At 36.5% G+C, this 17,777-nt stretch overlaps 1 protein-coding gene across 1 annotated transcript; it reads left to right on the top strand.

The window, feature by feature from the left end:
* Positions 1-432: 432 nt before the first annotated feature.
* LOC146164837 (sulfotransferase 1C4-like) lies at positions 433-5,405 on the top strand. The gene is made up of 7 exons (XM_083380845.1): positions 433-688; positions 2,302-2,415; positions 2,683-2,792; positions 3,034-3,175; positions 4,305-4,420; positions 4,665-4,824; positions 5,296-5,405. Exons 1-7 carry the CDS (start codon positions 433-435, stop codon positions 5,403-5,405), a joined length of 1,008 nt encoding a protein of 335 aa, XP_083236971.1.
* The last annotated feature ends 12,372 nt before the right edge of the window (positions 5,406-17,777 follow it).

The raw sequence follows: 17,777 nt of genomic DNA, 5'->3' as shown, positions 1-17,777 counted from the left end.
CGCAGGTCCAAATTAAATAAAAAAGAAAAAACTGATATTGTCGCCAACTGTGAATCGTAGAGGTGTAATAGCAAATGGTGAAGCATTATCCAACCATGTATTGTTAGTCAATAAATTATATGAAACCCTTATGCGGGATCTGAAAATCCACCTAAATTGAGTTATGTAAATTGGTGAAATACGTGATGTAAGATCGGAGCCGGATTCCGGGCTCGACGAAATCGCACATTTAGCCGAAGTCCGACTCGGGACTCGGTAGATCTGGCATTTGATGTAGTTTAAAAGATGTTCGATCTTTTATTAGTTATGTTAATAATTACCCTTGTAATAACACAACAGTCTTACCCGCTGTTGAAGATTAAAGTCTGCGTGAACTGAAATTTGCCTCTTTGTAGAATTTTCACATTGCTTAAGGGTAATCGGGCTGATTACATGGAAGACGCCAAACAGCAAGCAAGTTTTATTAAGTTTTTTCTGGCCGCCACTGAACTGGTGGATCCTCAGCACCGAACCAAAGTACCAGAGTACATCGACTCGTTAAAGAATTTGATATCGAAGGGGGGAGATCTGGTGGAACGTAACGGATATGGCTTTCACCCGGGATTTAAACCTGAAACGGCTGAATACGCCTTCAACGATATGGAGTGGAAAAGTAGCGACGTTCTGGTGTCAGCCTACCCCAAAACAGGTATAGATAGCTATACATACCTGCATGTTGCTCCAGTGTATATTTAAATTTTCGTGCACACGTGTTGATTAGACCAGAAGTTCCGCAAAACTTTAAGCCGGAACGAGGGCGTTTTTTGCACAATGTGCGCGCATTTCAAAGTATGTACCCTTAAAATGCGCGCACAATTTGAAAAAGGTAATTTGGGCATATTTTGAGTTTGAGGCTTACTAGTCCAACTCTTCCTACAACTCTTTCTCCAACTTTTTCCTCCATCTCTTTTCACCAGGGCACATTTAGCTGGCCTATGCTGTCCAGTCAAGGGATTGTACGAAGTAACTGTTAGGCCTACTATAAAGGTACACCACATAACTATGTTATAAAATCGTATTTGATACAGCATAGCGTTACAGATTTTTACTTAACACCTAGCATATACTGTAGGCCAGAGGTTCCCAACGTGGGTGTACCGCCCCCTTGTGAGCGTTGGCGAGTTACAAGGGGGCGTTTAGGGTCTTTTTCTCATTGGGGGGGGCGATGAACGCACATAAGGGGGCGTTTCATCAAAGTGCTTTTCGAAAAATTTTATAAAAAGTTGACATAAAAATAGTAACAAACAGCACTGTAGGTAACATTTAAGCTTAAATTGCAACTTTCGTACTGCGAACTTATAGTACTTTTCCGTCAATCGGTAAATTCTGGCGCGACAACTGGCTTTCTTATGTATAGTTGTTGGTTGCTGTTGCGTGATTTTTTGTATATTTAAAGCAGGGCTCGCTAACCTACGGACCGCTGGCCGGATTAGTCCTGCCGCCTCTTTGACAACTAGACACGAGTCCATTTCAAATACTTTTTGACTATTTTAGCTACGTACGTGCGAAAAATTTTCGCGCTTCGCGCGAATCATCTTTATACGTCCAGTTTGTTTACGGTTTGATGTTGTCTTTTCACCTATATCAACTCTTCTTTAGCTGTTGGACCGGAAGGGTGCCAAGTGCGTCGTGGACGTATTCACAAATATTGGACATGTAATTTTTAACATTTTTTTTCGGCAATCTAATAAAACTAGCAAGAAATTTAAAAGAAATGTTGGTATACCCCGAAAAAATCGCGCTCGCTTTGCTCGCCAGGTCTGTCCTCACCTAAAAAGGTTAACAAACACTAAACTAGATCAATTTTCGCGTTTTCTCAAAGTAGTTTTACATCACATTTAATTAGTAATATGAATGACGACATGTGAACTCGAATTGTAAACCGAACAACCGTTTTTTTTCACGCTTCGCGCCAACATTTTGTTACTGCCTCCTTAAATGGAATTAAACACGTTTTTAAGTGCCAAAATAAATCGAGGCCGCGCCTGATTCACACTTGTTCAAACATTTTAATAACACAATTAATAGTTACGAAAGTTCAGACAATATACTGTTAGACAACGATTAATATAATACTCTACTGTAAAGCAAGATGAGGGGGGCGATATGAAATATTATTGAGCTCAAGGGGGCACTAGTGTAAAAAAGGTTGGGAAACACTGCTGAAGGCTAATATATAGGCCACCCGTGTCAGCAAACCCAATACCTTTAAACATTGATAGAAATGAAAACTAAAATATTCAAAATTAATCTGTTTTTTAGGAACGACTTGGGTTTCCGCGATTATTAAGCATATTCTTGGTCGCAAAGATCCCGAGTTACTGAAGAAGTATCTGAGTATATCACAATTCTTTTTGTACTTGGAGTTCGGGCCCGGTAAGATTATTGTCTTTGAAAATTGTTTTGATTAAATTTTAAGTGCCTAACTAACGAAACGTGTTATGAAGTGTCATTTTCGGAGTAAGGTTTGAATAATTACGTATAGAAAGAGCCATCTTATTGTTTTAGATTTTATTATGAGACGTTAGAACATTGGTACGTACATTCAGTTATTCAAAGTACACTAATCGTTCAATTAGGATGCAATTGTTTTGGTTAAATGTATTTTCAATAATATGTTTCAATTGTTTTTATCAATTGAAGTGTCTAAGTATGAAGTATCAGAAAACTTGCCCGTGGAGCGAAGATTTTTCGGAACTCATCTTCCGGCACAATTCGTTAATCTAAAAAAACTACGAGAAAAAGGCGTAAAAGTAAGTTGAAAATATTCACTTAAGCAGTCTCTAACATACAATAATAAATAAAACAGGTTTGCTTTTATTTTAATTGCATCACTTCACAGCTCTGAAATCCGAAGTTGTGTATTTAATCAAAAGTTATTACGAATGCCCATACGCAACGAATTCAATAATTTCGACATCTTAGTGTTTCTTAATCGGGCTTAAGCTTGACAAATGATCCAACAAAAATAATTGTTTGCTATATGACGGTAAGGTTATATACGTGTTTCGCAACCCGAAAGATCAAGCAGTGTCCTGGTACAACTTTGCGATGTCTCTTCCGTTATCAAAATCAGAGCAGTGGAAAGAACTTCTACCTAAAGAAGAAAAGGAATTTTACGACCTTTACATCGCAGGTGAGTTGTGAAGTGAAGGTGGAATGTAAACTGTTGTATAAGTGCTGGATTTCTTTTAAACGTAAAAAGCTGTATAGTATAATTAATTGAAATCCCATTGTACACAGAAAGCCATCGCAGACTCATCGAATCTTAGCGCACCAAATCCGTATGGTTGTTTCTTGACTCGCTCCTCTCTGAGCCTTCGTAGCTCAGTTAAGAAAGAAACGGTCCCGGTATGACCGCAGGTCGTGAGTTCATCAAGCAGGCTAGATCACAGTTGTTAACACACAAATGTGTTTGGGTGCATCTTTCATTGAATAATATAAAACTATTTTTAGTTCGTCAAGAGAGGTTAGTGAGAAGGCTTGTCGGGAAGACACAATAAGGCCTAAAAAGCAACAATACCAACAGCAGAAAACCCAAAAAACATAGTATGAAGAACAACGATATAATAAAGCTAAAAGCGCCGTATTACCAACTACAGAATGAATGGCCAAAATAACTCCTGAGAGTGTACGACGACTGGGTCCCAAGGGTTTGGCATCGGCCGTTTTGGTGTCGACATTTAGACGCCCTTGTTTAAATGGCGCTATTAAGGGTTCGCTGTTTGGCACCGGATTTGTTGGCCCTGTTTGGAGTTATCGGTGGGTAATAAATGGGGTTAGAAAATGGATTAGGGTTGAAATTATTAAGAGAGTTAGTCATGTACTTTGGGGTAGGGTTTGGGGTTAGGCAAAATGTTGCATTGGCCTGATTCTGGCCATTAAGGTCTTATTCCGAATAGATTAGGACTTATTTCGATTAAGACTGTATTACGGCTTCTATAGGTATTAGTCCTATTTTGGTTTTAACACGAACTGTGTTTTATTGCGACTTACTTCGGTCTTATCGCTGGAGTCCGGCTTTCCAATTAGTTGAAGACGCTTTGTCCAACAAATTAATATTTTAATTCCTAAAACGAATATACGATTTTATTTGAATTGCTGATTCAGTAAAATATTTTTGACTGGTAAACGCATTTCCTCTCATTCACACATAAATTTAGTTTAACGTTACGGCCCTGTCGAGTCTTGTAAGTAAGCAAACTAAGCTTTATGCTTCCGCTAAACAAATAATGCGCTATTGTTTCTAACAAAATTGCATTAAGGTAAACAACGCTTGAATGCGAAACAAGATGAGGGCTACTTGGAACTCATACGGGAATGGTATGAACACAAAAACAACGAGAACATACTCTTCGTGATGTACGAGAATATTAAAAAGGTTTGAAATTTCAATACAGTATCACTAACAATTAATCTATAGTGTGGTTGGTTATTACCCCGCTAAAAATTCTGCAAACGCTTATAAAAATTTATTTTATTTGCTATATATGTGCGTAAATAGCTATATTCTTTGTTTAACTTTTAGCATTCGGGCTACATTAACATGTTGTTAAAATGATTTTCAAGTAAAACATTAGAGTAAAATTAGCGTTTATATATTTTTTTTCAATTCGTATTTTCAGGGTCCTAAAGGCGAAATCCGCAAGTTGGCAGAATTTATCGGGGAAAACCTGACTGAGGAGGAATTGGATTGGATCGTCGAGAAGACCTCGTTCGGCTCCATGAAGAAAGAAGCGGAATCGGGATTGGAAAAGAGCGGGATGGTAAAGATGTTTCGTAAGGGTAAGAACAAAAATATAGCAAATATTTCCAGGTTAATCATTTGACGTATTCAAGCCTCGTTTTTTGGAAATTAGTCAAAAGTTAAATGTTGAATAGATATGATATAATTGCCATCGCTAATAGGTTTAACATTTTTTTAGTAAGGAACATTTTAGTTAGGATCGAAAATTTAAATTTTAACTATATATGTTGTACTGTGTAACTAATGCAATTAACTTCAATTAGTAATGTAGTATTTTTTTGGCTATTTTAATATTTAACTATAGGCACATTTTTAAACAGTTAGTGCTTTGATATTATTGCATGGCGAGAAAAAGCTATTTACAAAATGTATTAGACCCACTGACAAGTAGCTTTCATGAGTGTAATAAAAACCAATGTTTGTAAACATGTTGCAATCAAAAAAAAATTTCACATTTAATTCTATAAATTACACATCGGCGTGAACCCTGTCTTTTCATATTTTACCAGGTCAAGTGGGTGATTGGAGGAATCACTTGACCGTGGCCCAATCGGAACTTATCGATCACAAAGTTGAGCAAATTCTCGGCGACACCGATATTAAGTTTATCTACGAATGAATACCAATCTTTATGAATAGAACGTCATAAAACGTATAGTTTTCATTGTGATTGTTGATATGGTAATAAAGATCAGTGATTTCCAAACTTTGTGCTGGCGTCACACTAAAACATCTTAAATATTTCGTGGTACACTTCTAACATAACAACAATATAGAAACCGATTTTTCAGTGACAATTAACCACGTGCAACTGTCTCGTCTGATATCAATAAACAGAGGAGATTAAATCGCCTCAGACTTATCTCTCCGACTCGCTGATTGAAAACGAACGTCTATTTACTCTATATGGCACAGTTGTCACACGATTCAAACATGATTCGCGAGCCTTATAGAAACCATGTAAAACATTTTGTGGTTGTTCTCATTTTACTAAATTCCTAATAGGCTGAAAGCATAACTGAAGTGTCTTTTGAAAGAAGGGCAAATTTGAAATAACTCAAGTCCAAGTCAAGTTTTTTTCAAAATAACAAGTCAAGTTCCAGTGCAAGTCATCGGTTGCCCAAGTCAAGTCCAACTTAAATCGAAGTCAAGTCAATTTGATCAAAGGATTAAGTCAAGTCAAGTCATTTGAAAACCGTGACATAAGTGCACTTAGTCAAGTCAGCGACTTATTCATTGTAACACGGAAAAGTGAAAAAGAAAATTGAATTTAAATTGGTGTTGATTTCACAATCAAGGCAGAAGTCGTTTTATTTTAATATAATTGGGAATGAAACTTGCTAATGGCGAGGTAAAACATAACTTTGCAGTCATTTTACATGGAATTGACTTACCAGGATCAGTGCAATACGTTGATCCTGCATAGTTGTGTTACACAAGACAGTTTTATTCGACCTTCAAGGGCAAACTTACACATCTTAAAATAAATTAACGCTAAAATCTCCCATAAATAAACAAAATAAAATCTTATCATCGTTTATGTTTAAACTGTCGTTGCTCAGTGGGCAAAATAACGGGGATATTTATCTTTGTTGATACAAGTTGTTTAATGGTGCAATATGATATTGCAACAACTTGGGTTCAAGACAACTTTGGGTGCTATACGTTCAACATCATTAATAGATTTGTGGTTATTTAGAATATTGATGCGAGCCCTTGATGTTTCTTGTGCGTCCCGACAAATACACAACACTTTTGGAGAAACAAGCCATTAACGCATTGTCGAGTGTACGTCATATCCGCTCTAGTGTGGGAACGTGACAAAATGCATACCTATTCGTTTTTGGCGTCATTTGTATATACTTGTTTATGAGAATTATCTTTGTTATGTTAGGGTTTGAGCTCAAGATAATATGTAAAACGGTGCACGCCAATAGAAAGATATTGGAAAAAAAAAAAAAATCTATAGCAAAAATTAAAACTCTAATGTACTCAGAACTGCAAAATCGTAAAACCACGCCTTATGCAGCAACAAGTAGGCGTAAAGTAGTCATAACATGCATTTATTAAAACCTTGCTGAACAGGATAGCAGCAGAAACCTTTGCTTTAAAAGACGCGGTTTTGCTACTGCTGATATAGCTTGTGTAAACATTCAGTGGGAGAAAATAGATAAGTGTACAAGTTGTGTGATGACCTTCCGCTACATGATAACGATTAATTGAAATGTCGTGATTAGCATTATTCGTTTACCAAACTTTAAACTATAATCATTATAAAACCTTTTTATCAGGAACTTCTTTAAAAATGTTATATTCAACGATCATGTTATTTATCGTGGGCATTATTATTGCTTTTTTACTCGCTAAAATTAGCCAACGTGGTCCGATATACACAACTGACAAAAATCTAAATGGAAAGACAGTTCTTATTACAGGTAGTTGTTTCTTTATTCTTTATTTCATGGCATAACATGTATTACTTTAAACGGTTTAAGTTGATTGTCAATTATTATTATTGTCGTAAGTACTGTTTTTAAATAAGGTTCATATAGCTATAAGTATAGCACTTTTTCCAGGAGGGAGTAGTGGAATTGCCAAAGCTGCCGCCACAGAATTCGCAAAATTGGGAGCGAGGGTAATCATTGCGGCCCACAATCTTAAAAAATTATCAACATCTAAGGATGAGATCATTAAAGAATCGGGAAACAATAATGTTGGTATTTACTGTTTTAGAATTTCCAAAGTCCAACTGTGTTACTTAATAAAAATGTTACGGCACTTATAAAAGCTAAATTAGCGGTTCCCGAACTTTGTAAAAAAAAAAAAAAAAAAAATGCTTAAAGAAAACATTTAATTTCAAAACAAGTCATTTGGCAAAAAGATTTAATTCAAGTCGTTTGTCCGAAAGACTTAAATCAAGTCAATTCATTTTGCCAAAAAGACTTTAAGTCAAGTCATTTTTGAAAAACACATTTGAAAACAGTGACTTAATTGCACTTAAGTCATTACAACACTGAGTATTAGTATGTTTTTTTTGTTGAAGATTGAATCCTGCCAACTAGACCTTGACAATTACGATTCAGTTCAAGAGTTTGCTAAACAAATCAATGAAAAAGAAGTAAATATCGACATATTAGTCAACAATGCAGGTTGCAGGTTTTATTGATTTGTCGGTGATTTTCATATGATTTCTTGATTTTTTGTACATTTGGACTCTGTTTCGATTATACAAATAGAAACACCAAGAATGCATTTCGAACTGACAGCCGTTGGCTGTAATGCTGGCGCGCAGCACTGCACTGAACTTTTTTTGTTGATAAATTATGTTTTAACAATGGAATACAGTACAGTAATTTTGATTACCAGGAGTTGCAGTTTTACGAGGTTTAACAAACCAAGTTATTAACCGTGTGTTTGCTGTTGACTACCTAGGCAACTTCCTGCTTACCAACTTACTGCTCAAAAAGTTGACGAGGCGATCAAGCAACAATAAAACCGGAGCCCGAATCATCAACGTTTCGTCCTCTGGATATGTGTGAGAGCTACAGTGTTGTAATGACTAAGGTCATTGACTTGACTTAAGCGCACTTAAGTCACTGTGTTTACATGACTTGACTTGACTTAAGTCTTTTGACCAAACTGACTTGACTTGACTTTAGTTGTTTGGACAAATGACTTGACTTGGACTTGCCTTGGGCAACCAATGACCTGGACTGAGACTTCACTTGGTATTTTTGCAAAAGACTTGACTTGGACTATATTAAAATGACTTGTTCACAAAACTGGAGAGCTAACTAGAATGTCTAGTTTTTTTGCGATCACCCGTCGTCGTTTTGGTCGTTTTGACCAAATGAAAAAATATAACGCATGTGATTTAATGCGCGCAATAAGCGGACCCTATGAAATGTCAAAACAGTTTGGTGCAGGCCTTTATATAATAGAAGATTACCGAAAAGTATAAAAAAAGACTATCAAGAATAAGAGAGTTTACATTTTGGTCGAATGGTTGAAACTAGTTATATTTTGTATTCCGATACCTAATACCCGATGTGTTGAGCTGAAAAATTTGTTAATTAGTAGATTCGTTTGCAAAATTAGCAGGCTGTTTTATCAGTGTTCAACGCATGACATTTATATTTCATGCTATTTTGAACCCCCGCCTTTTTCTCGTAAATTGGCCATGGTTGTTTGGGTAACTATACTAAAGTTTAAGACAATGTTATGGAACTATTAATGTTGTAGTACTTTTGTCATGAGTTAAACTGTTAAAGCATATGTGTGCTCGTCTTTCATCGAGTTAAAACGTATTTAGAGTTTCAGGAAAGTTTGACTTTGAGTTTTTGAAACAAGCCGAACTAGGGGATACTCATGGACAACTTGTTATCGACGGCTACAGTAAACTGGCTAATATTCTTTTCACTGAACATCTTAACCGAACTTTAAAGGAAAAATATGGAATTACTTCATACGCTGTATGTCCAGGTAAGATCATAAATTACAGTCAATTTTTGAAAAAAAAGAGATATCTTTATCAGTCGTGGACATTTTTATTTTAACTTTAAAAAAATGTAGAACTTTATTTATCTGTTTTCTCTTGAACAATGAGCTTTGGTGCTATCCCCCTAAAATGTAGGGCCTAAGCTTTTTTTGGAAATATAATATGTGGAACAGTGAATTCGAGTAATTAACATTATACTGTAGCATGTGCGTTGCATATATTGTCACAACAATTTGTACTTCAATATCGTAATATAACCTATTAGGGTGCCGTATATTTAATAGGTGCACTGTGTTCACAGTCACCTTGGACTATGACTATGCCATACAATTCTACAGCGCATTGCAACCTCGTATTGTATAAGAACCCCCGTTGGGTGGTGTAATGATTTATGTTTCTATAGTTAACTCTGATTTCTATGGTATTTACTTCTGTGCGTTTTTCCTTTCTTTCGTTGTCTCTCTACTTAATTATCATTATACGTCCCTCATCTTGTTGCATTATTTCCCTCCCTTTATAACTCGTGTAACTTTACTGTGCTTCGTCAGTCTTTGTCAGGTTCTTTGCTTGGGTACTCTTTATATTCGTTCGCTATTAATAACGTTCTTTTTGTTACAATAAGTTGGTTTGCTTGCCCAAACCAAATTTTGCATTGCACAGTTAAAAATTCGTAATTTTGCTGGTTATTTGAAATTTTGCCATGCCTTTGCCATAAACGAATCCCAAGAAAAAAAAAAAATAACGTTATTTTTGTTACAGCGACTCTATGTTGTACTTTTGTTAATTAAAGCTACAGTAAACGAACTTGACGACGTTTATTGTTTGTCACGTACTTTCTGACATAGGTTATCAATCAAATATTGAAAGCACAATGCTACCGATTTGTCTGTTTCCAGATGCCCTCCGTGACACTCGAATAAGTCGCCAAGGACAAGGCTGGTTTATTTACCTTTGCAAATTCCTCACTTACCTTAACAAAAGGTGTGTAAGATTTTCGTTCCAGTAAACAATTTACAATTCGATCATGGATCGGAGTTGCATTTTGTTCACTCAAGCACCAGTATTCGCAAATCTGCCATGCGACCAAGAGAAAATACTTAAGGGACATTAAATAATTAAGGGACATTATCTTTTTCGGCTCGATTTGAATTGGTTGTTATGTAGAAATTAGATGCGAACTGCAGACGGAAAAGTTTTAATTTGTTATATGCTGTGTACATGATACGGTAAAGATTTTTTTCGTATCAGTTGAAGGTTAAAGCACAATTTGTTTTATTTTTTCTCCTCAGATCGTCCTACGAATTGTGTCGAACGATTATGTATTGTGCGTTGGATGATCGTGATTCATCACAGCGGATCATGTTTTGAACACAATGCGGTCGCACAACTCAAGGAATATGCGAAAGAACAAACCGCAGCAAAATAACTTTGGGATTTCAGTTTAAATCTTACCGGAAAGGAAAATTGACTTCGCATTATTTTAATGCAAAGTTTAAATTGGGCCAAAAAAGAGTAGGGGAAGTGCGGGACCCATGGAACGGATTTGTTTTTTTCTGTGATATCTTTCGAAATACATCTCAAAAACACTCGCGTTTATTTTCTTTGCAAAGCTTACAGCTATGGGTACCTACATGGAAAAAATAATTGAAAAACTTTCTTCCATCGCTCCCACCCCACAGGACCTATGGAAAACCCCATGGGACCTATAGAACAGAGCAAGACTGCATCTAAAAACACTTCGCTGAGCATTCCTGAAGTGCGTAACTACTCAGTTAATGGTGTACAAATAGTGACACAAGAATTTATGAAAACACATGGAATCAAGCACAAAATGCTAAAATGATGTTTTTTTATTATTTCTAATAGAATGTGCCGGGGTTTATTATATCGAATTGTTTTTCTTTTTTCGGAGAACGTACCTGCAAATATAATAATAGTGAAATGTACGATTTCGTCAAGTCCCGACTCTGACTCTTCTGTATTCTGCCAATTTATGTAACTAAATACGGTGGGTATTCAGCAATCCACTCATAGGGATGTCATATAAGTCATCCACTCACAATTAATGGTTCGAAAATATCCACCATATCCTCTACCGCTATAACAAACTGCAATTGACGGCAATATCGGTTTTTGGTACCGCGCATGCGCACGTCGACTCTCGGGACTGTGGTAGTTTTACGTGGTCTTACTCGAGTCCCGAGCCCGACTCCTTCGAGTCCCGAGTCCGACTCTGTAGCCCTGGTCCTCAGTGAACAACCCCTTATTAGATGTTCTCGAGAGACCAATGGAACAGACTGTTCCGAAGGTCCGCTAATCGCCATTTCTTAGAAAATCACTCGTGGCTAGCCAGTACGCTGAACCAAATTAATCAAACTACCTTTCAACATGTACCTAGATATCCCCTCTCTCCACAAAAAAATATTCACTGCTTTACAATTACCTAAAGACTATCAAAACACCTTACGAATATCAAGCTAAAAAGTACATTTTTCACCTAGAAAAGTGAAAATTGGAATAAATCAACCATTTCCAAAAGCACGCTGTAAAACTTTTTAGACAAAGTTCTGTACACAAAGTCTCATTCCTCAACTAAAATTTTATTTCGTTCTGCCAACAGGAGGCGCAATATGCCAGTGTTCCATTGGTCCCCATGTTCCATGGTTCCCGCACTTCCCCGTCGACTGTATTTAAAGTCGGTAATGTAATTTGGGGACGAGAACTTAGCCAGGGCCACACTACAAAACTATGGCGCTCATATCACTTATTTTGACCTCACTTTTCAACACCCTAAATTTGTATAGCTTTGATAAAGTCAATGCCAAGAATATTGGACTTTCTCACATGCCAGTCGCTTTTCGTATTTTAAATGTACAAGCTTTTTAGTAAGCAATTGTTTCTAGCGTTTAGAAATCGCAAAATATACCGAATTTAAAACTTCAATTTAGGTTGAGTTTGAAACATGGTATAGTTTATACTAGACAGGTTTACCACTTCCACCAAATTTTTTGACAGTTGCCTGTAGCCTACTCGGTTGAAATTCATGCTCATGTTGGACGCATTGTCATAACTCTGTCCACGGCAATCAGCAAGATTGGTACCCTTCTCACTGGTTGCTCGATCGAGGCCGTTGTCCCCAGCGGAAATTACTGTATATTAAACTTTAAAATAATTAGGAAGAGAAAAGACGTTGGGACTAGTAATTTAATCTTACAATTATAGTTGTTATAATATAATATTGTCCTTATTCCAGTTAATTAAACTCGTTTAATACATTAAAACGTTTCTTCGGACGTTTCAAAGGGATAAACCGAATATTTCCCGTTGGACAGGTGGCAAGTCATTTAAGTCCCAGCCAAGTCATTTGTAAAATAAATTAAGTCTAAGTCAAGTCATATGTAAAATAACTTAAGTCTTAAGTCAAATCTTTTTGAATAAATAACAAGTCAAGTCATAATTAAAGCAAGTCAATTCCACATCAAGTAATGGTGATAAAAATTACGCGTTAAGCTATTAAAATTGGGAAACGCGTACGATTATGAGGAATGGGGAACTGAAAATATCAAAACGGCAATTAAACTGTTTTAAGTGAAAAAATATGGAAAGATAGCCCAATTTACGAAAAAATGCTCAACGAAAACAATTTATTTCAACCACGAAAACAATTTATTTCAAGTCTTTTTTTTAAGACGTAAGTAAAATGAAGTCATTTGCTCAAAAGACTAATTCAATTCAAGTCATTTGCAAACAGTGACTAAAGTGCATTTAAGTCCAGTCATTGACTCAAGCCATAACAACACTGACAGGCGGTTACTGGATACAGTGCCGATCGTATTCCGAAGATATCAGCTGGCAAACGAAGTTGTCGACCATAATCGGGCCTCGAAAACGGATTCTTTCGTTTACTTTAGAGAAAAAACGTCCCGCCTTTTGATTTGGACCAGTGATGGGTCAAGAAAAGGGTTGGTGCTGTTGCCAATTGCCAAGAATAGCTGCGATCGAAATGGCCGTTTCGCTATATATTCGGGAAGGCTGTTCTCTTTTGTCTGCAATCCATTTTTTCGAAGATCAATCTATTCTTCTGGTAAGTTATTGATGTTTACCGACAATTCCACCATATGAAGGTGGACTTCCTCAAAAGGCGTTAAACGGCCAGGGTTAACCTCTGTCTGATCGGGTATAGCATTATTGCTAACGTTACCTACTTTCTCTGTTGAGGCTGACACGCAACGTTGGCGTGTACAGCCAAATTTGCGACTTTGATAAAGTCACGTTTTACATCAACGGCTTTATGAATCGTGGCAGCGAGCGCCCTGTCGCTCAAGCCGCGCAACAAAACCATATAAAGAATTTCGTTATTTATTGCCTTATCATTGTGGTCTGGGTAGGCTATATTTCCAAGGTTTTAAAAACTATAAATAAATATCCTCGTACTTTGTTTTTTATTAACAATGCTTCATGTTTGTCCAAACAAAATTGTACGTCTATGGTCGCAAAACCACGTTCGATTATTGTAGTAGAAGATAACTGGTAAAGGTTATTTTCGCTATTGCTAATAACGGATAAAAGTCTTTTTCAATCATGTCAATAACAATTGTTTTTTTACATGCTCGTTCGCTGTGATGCATTTGTCATAAGACTCAAAAGCGGTTAAAACAATATGAAATTGGTCCCGACCGATAAACTGCAGGTTCCCTACTTAACGGCCTGTCGGATGCTTGCACGCTACACCGGTCTCCTGAAATTAATATACTCGCTACCCCTGCAATCATTACCCCCGTCGTTATATATTCTTACACTCATCATCGTAGTTATGAAGCTCCGGTCCACAGTACTCTTTAAGAAACATAAAAACAAGATGCCGAGTCAATAGTGCAACAAACGGTTTAGATTTTGACGTCACATATTTCTTTACGTTTTACGAACCTCGACGTAAAATGCTACTGTTGGTGACAGATTAATGACGTTCAAAAGGTTAACGCTTAGACAGCAAATATGCAATGTAATTGTAAGACAGGTAGGGTTTAGTATGGAAACACATCTCACAAAGTGCCATCAAGGAGTTTTCAAACAGGTAATAAGCAACATTAAGGTTTTACGCAGGCAAAACAGCATATAGGCCTCCATGAGACCACTAACAGTTTGATAGTTATAAGCTCCTAAAATAACAGCAGGTATTTGAAGGGTTAGTCGACGCCGTCTTAGGGAAGCCGTATATAAGATTTTTACAGGCAATAAATCTGCTATGCCCAGTCAATTTGTAAATAATAAAATCATGTCTTATATCTACAGATTGATTTCCAACGAAGAACTTTGCTTCAATTACAATGTAAAAAGAAATTCTAGCCCCTCGAATTATAAAAAATTGGAGAGGTTATTTTTTCGCTTGTTATTGACACACAGATATCATGTGGGAGACAGATATTATGAGAAACGTTTTGCATTTGTTTAAATAAAAAAAGATACAAAACAGATGGCATTGCATTTATCCTAAATGTCCTATATTTGCAAGGTATGCAGAATCGCGACTAGACGCCTAATAAGCAAGGTATGTTGGCTACCTGACCCATCTTGTAACACGAAGTGCAATACGCATGGTTAATAATTAATTTATCAGGTTAAGAATAAACCTTGACAGCACAAGCCAGAACGGTGGATACGAGCGTATAAATTTGTCATTGAATGTTTCGTTGGCTGAGTTTGTTTAACATTACGTCCAGGAAGACTTATACTATAGGCAAAAAAAAAATCGTATTATTAATGAACAATTTTGCTGTTAGGCTTTCTAGACCTAGATGAATATGTCTTAAATTGAGCATTATTTTCGGAAATATTGCCCTGGATTAAGTAGAAAGCAAAATTCTGAATAGGGAATTTAGTCTTGCTGTCGAAGAACTAGTGTTACCTTAGTACGAAAACACAGCAAAAAAGTGGTTGGTTAGTACAGGAAAGATGTCGAAAATATCTGGTTGAATTACCTAATTAGAAACAACCCGAAACTTTCATCATCACAGGTTTAGTCTTTGAAAAGTGGTAAACGTCAAAATGTTGGTCCAATCTTTACAATTGGTTGTGCCATGGGGCAGGCCTGCACAGCAAACAGCCCGCTGGCCGCATTTGACCCGCTCAACCCATATTAGTGCGGCCCAAGGTGTAATAACATTTTCCCGTTTATTAATTCTATTTAAAATAAGTGCGGACTTGCTTTTATCGTACATAACATTGCTGTAATGTTGTTTTGTCGAAAACAACAATGCGCATGGTTTAGTCATGCGTAGAATAGTTGAAGTAACCGTAGGTGTTTCCACGGTCTACGGTTTGCAAATTTTTTACTTCGCAAGTCGTATTGCAAATTGATTAGATTAACTAAGGGGATTATCGGATGGAATTACGTGTGGGGATTTTTTGCTACACTGGAGTACGTGTAGTAGTCTATTTTGGGTATAAGAAACAGTTAGTTTGTATAAAAGCATGACACAAGCAGGGGAAGTCCATAGGCGTGAGGGGGGCGCAGGCCATGGGCGATGACCAGATTTCAGGCCCATATTTGCGCACTAGTTCCTCGACAATAACGGTTGTTTTTAAATAATTGCTGTATGACGTCATGTTATGACTTAACTTTATATCGCTATCTTAGAAAAAAATTTATGAAACCTAAGACAAACTACCTGTTTTGCAATATGTATTGAATTTTGAAAAGTGGTATTTCTTATTTTACTTAGTTTCCGCCAATTTTTCTGATCATTGTTATTTTTTTGTACTACAAAACTATACCTTAAGATTTTTCTCCCGTATTGTTGTGATGTTTTCTTTGTTTTCTTGTTTGATTGTTACGGTAAGGCAGTATAATTGCAAAACCCCTGACCGTTAAGCACTACTGTAATGTACCAATTGAACTATGGTAATGTATCAATTGTTAGCGAGGCCTTGTAACATAAGCTTCAAACCACTATTATTTTATAAATAGAACCTAACAGACGCACTCTTTTCTTGTAAGCATTACGATTTGGTGCAGCTTTATTTTATTTTTGATATTCTTTCAATTTATTTTTTACTGGTTGCGGCCAAGTCCTGCAAAACCGCTAAATTTGAATTCGCTTAAAGAACTTGCAATCAAAGATTGAAAACGATTTCGATAAAAAGTTTATCCTGTAGTTTGGAGGGTTTTAATACTGCTTATTACACCTCCATGTTGACTCCAGGTGCACATGCTAATGTAGGGGTTGCCGTTATCCTTAACAAAATGTCGGCAGCTCAGGACGTCTCTCAGGAGTTTATCGACAGGTTTCTTCAGGGCATTGATTTGGTTGGGCCAGAACACAGAAATCGTTTACCAGAGTACGTTGATTTCATTAAAGAATGGTTTGGGAAGAATCCTGGTGGGGCGAAAGAGCATAAGGGTTGCTTTTTATATCTCGGCTTTGAACCCGAAACAGCTCAGTATGCTTACGACAAGCTGGAGCTTCATTCCGGAGACGTTTTGGTGGCGACCTATCCAAAAACAGGTAGGCTACTCGATTTTGTTCTAAACTGTGATCGTTTTGTCAGTGTTGTAAACAAATCATTTTGAAATGACTGAAGTCCAAATCAAATATTTTCTGATAACTACCAAGTCAAGTCCCAGTTCCCATCATCGGTTGCCCAAGTCAAATCCCAGTCAAGTAATAGTTCCAGCAAGTTAACTTCAAGTCAAGTCCTTGTCCTAAAACTAAAACGTTAACTGATAAACTCATCGATTATGAATAAGTAAAATAAATCATATACAAAATGTATAGCAATCAAATCGTTTTATGAGCGAAAATTAAAAAATAAAATAAAATTAGCTAATTTTATAAAAAAGCTTAATAAAAAATCTTCATTTTATCTACTCATTTGTCCAAAAGATTAGGTCAAGTCAAGTTTTTTGCTTAAAAGGCTTAAGTCAAGTCAAATTACTTATAACCACAAAAAAAAGGCTTAAATCAAGTTATTGACAAGTTAAGTCATTGACTTAAGTCTTTACAACACTGCGTTTGATGTGTCCATCGATGTGGTCATAATAGATAAATCCAGTGTTTATCATTTGTTCGTTTTGGGGGTTAACTGAATTTTATTCATCTACAGGGACGAATTGGGTTGGTGCGATTGTAAGGCATATCATTGCTCGCAAAGATCCCGAATTGCTGCAAAAACACTTGGACGTCTCGCTGTTTTTTACGCTCCTAACACCGGGACCCGGTAAGTTTGACAAGTTTATCTCTAGATTCAAAGCCAAATGTTTCAAGTTTTGAAATGGACTTAAAACTATCCCTTGTCGATCAAGAAATGGTGTGGTTCAATATATAATGCACTTGGTAAGGTTGTTTAATAGTTTACCCAGTGCCCTTACTGTACTCAAGAGTAAGGTGTAAAAGATTTTCAGCAATAACTTTTGAGTAAAATATTTAAAGTTGCTTGGTTAACCGCAATCATTGAGACAAGTGACTTAATTTTTTGTTAAAAATAAATTGGAAT

The sequence above is a fragment of the Ascidiella aspersa genome, chromosome 2 (assembly GCF_963924565.1).
Source record: "Ascidiella aspersa chromosome 2, kaAscAspe10.2, whole genome shotgun sequence".
Taxonomy (NCBI): Eukaryota; Metazoa; Chordata; class Ascidiacea; order Phlebobranchia; family Ascidiidae; genus Ascidiella; species Ascidiella aspersa.
This window is presented reverse-complemented; position numbering and strand designations above follow the sequence as displayed.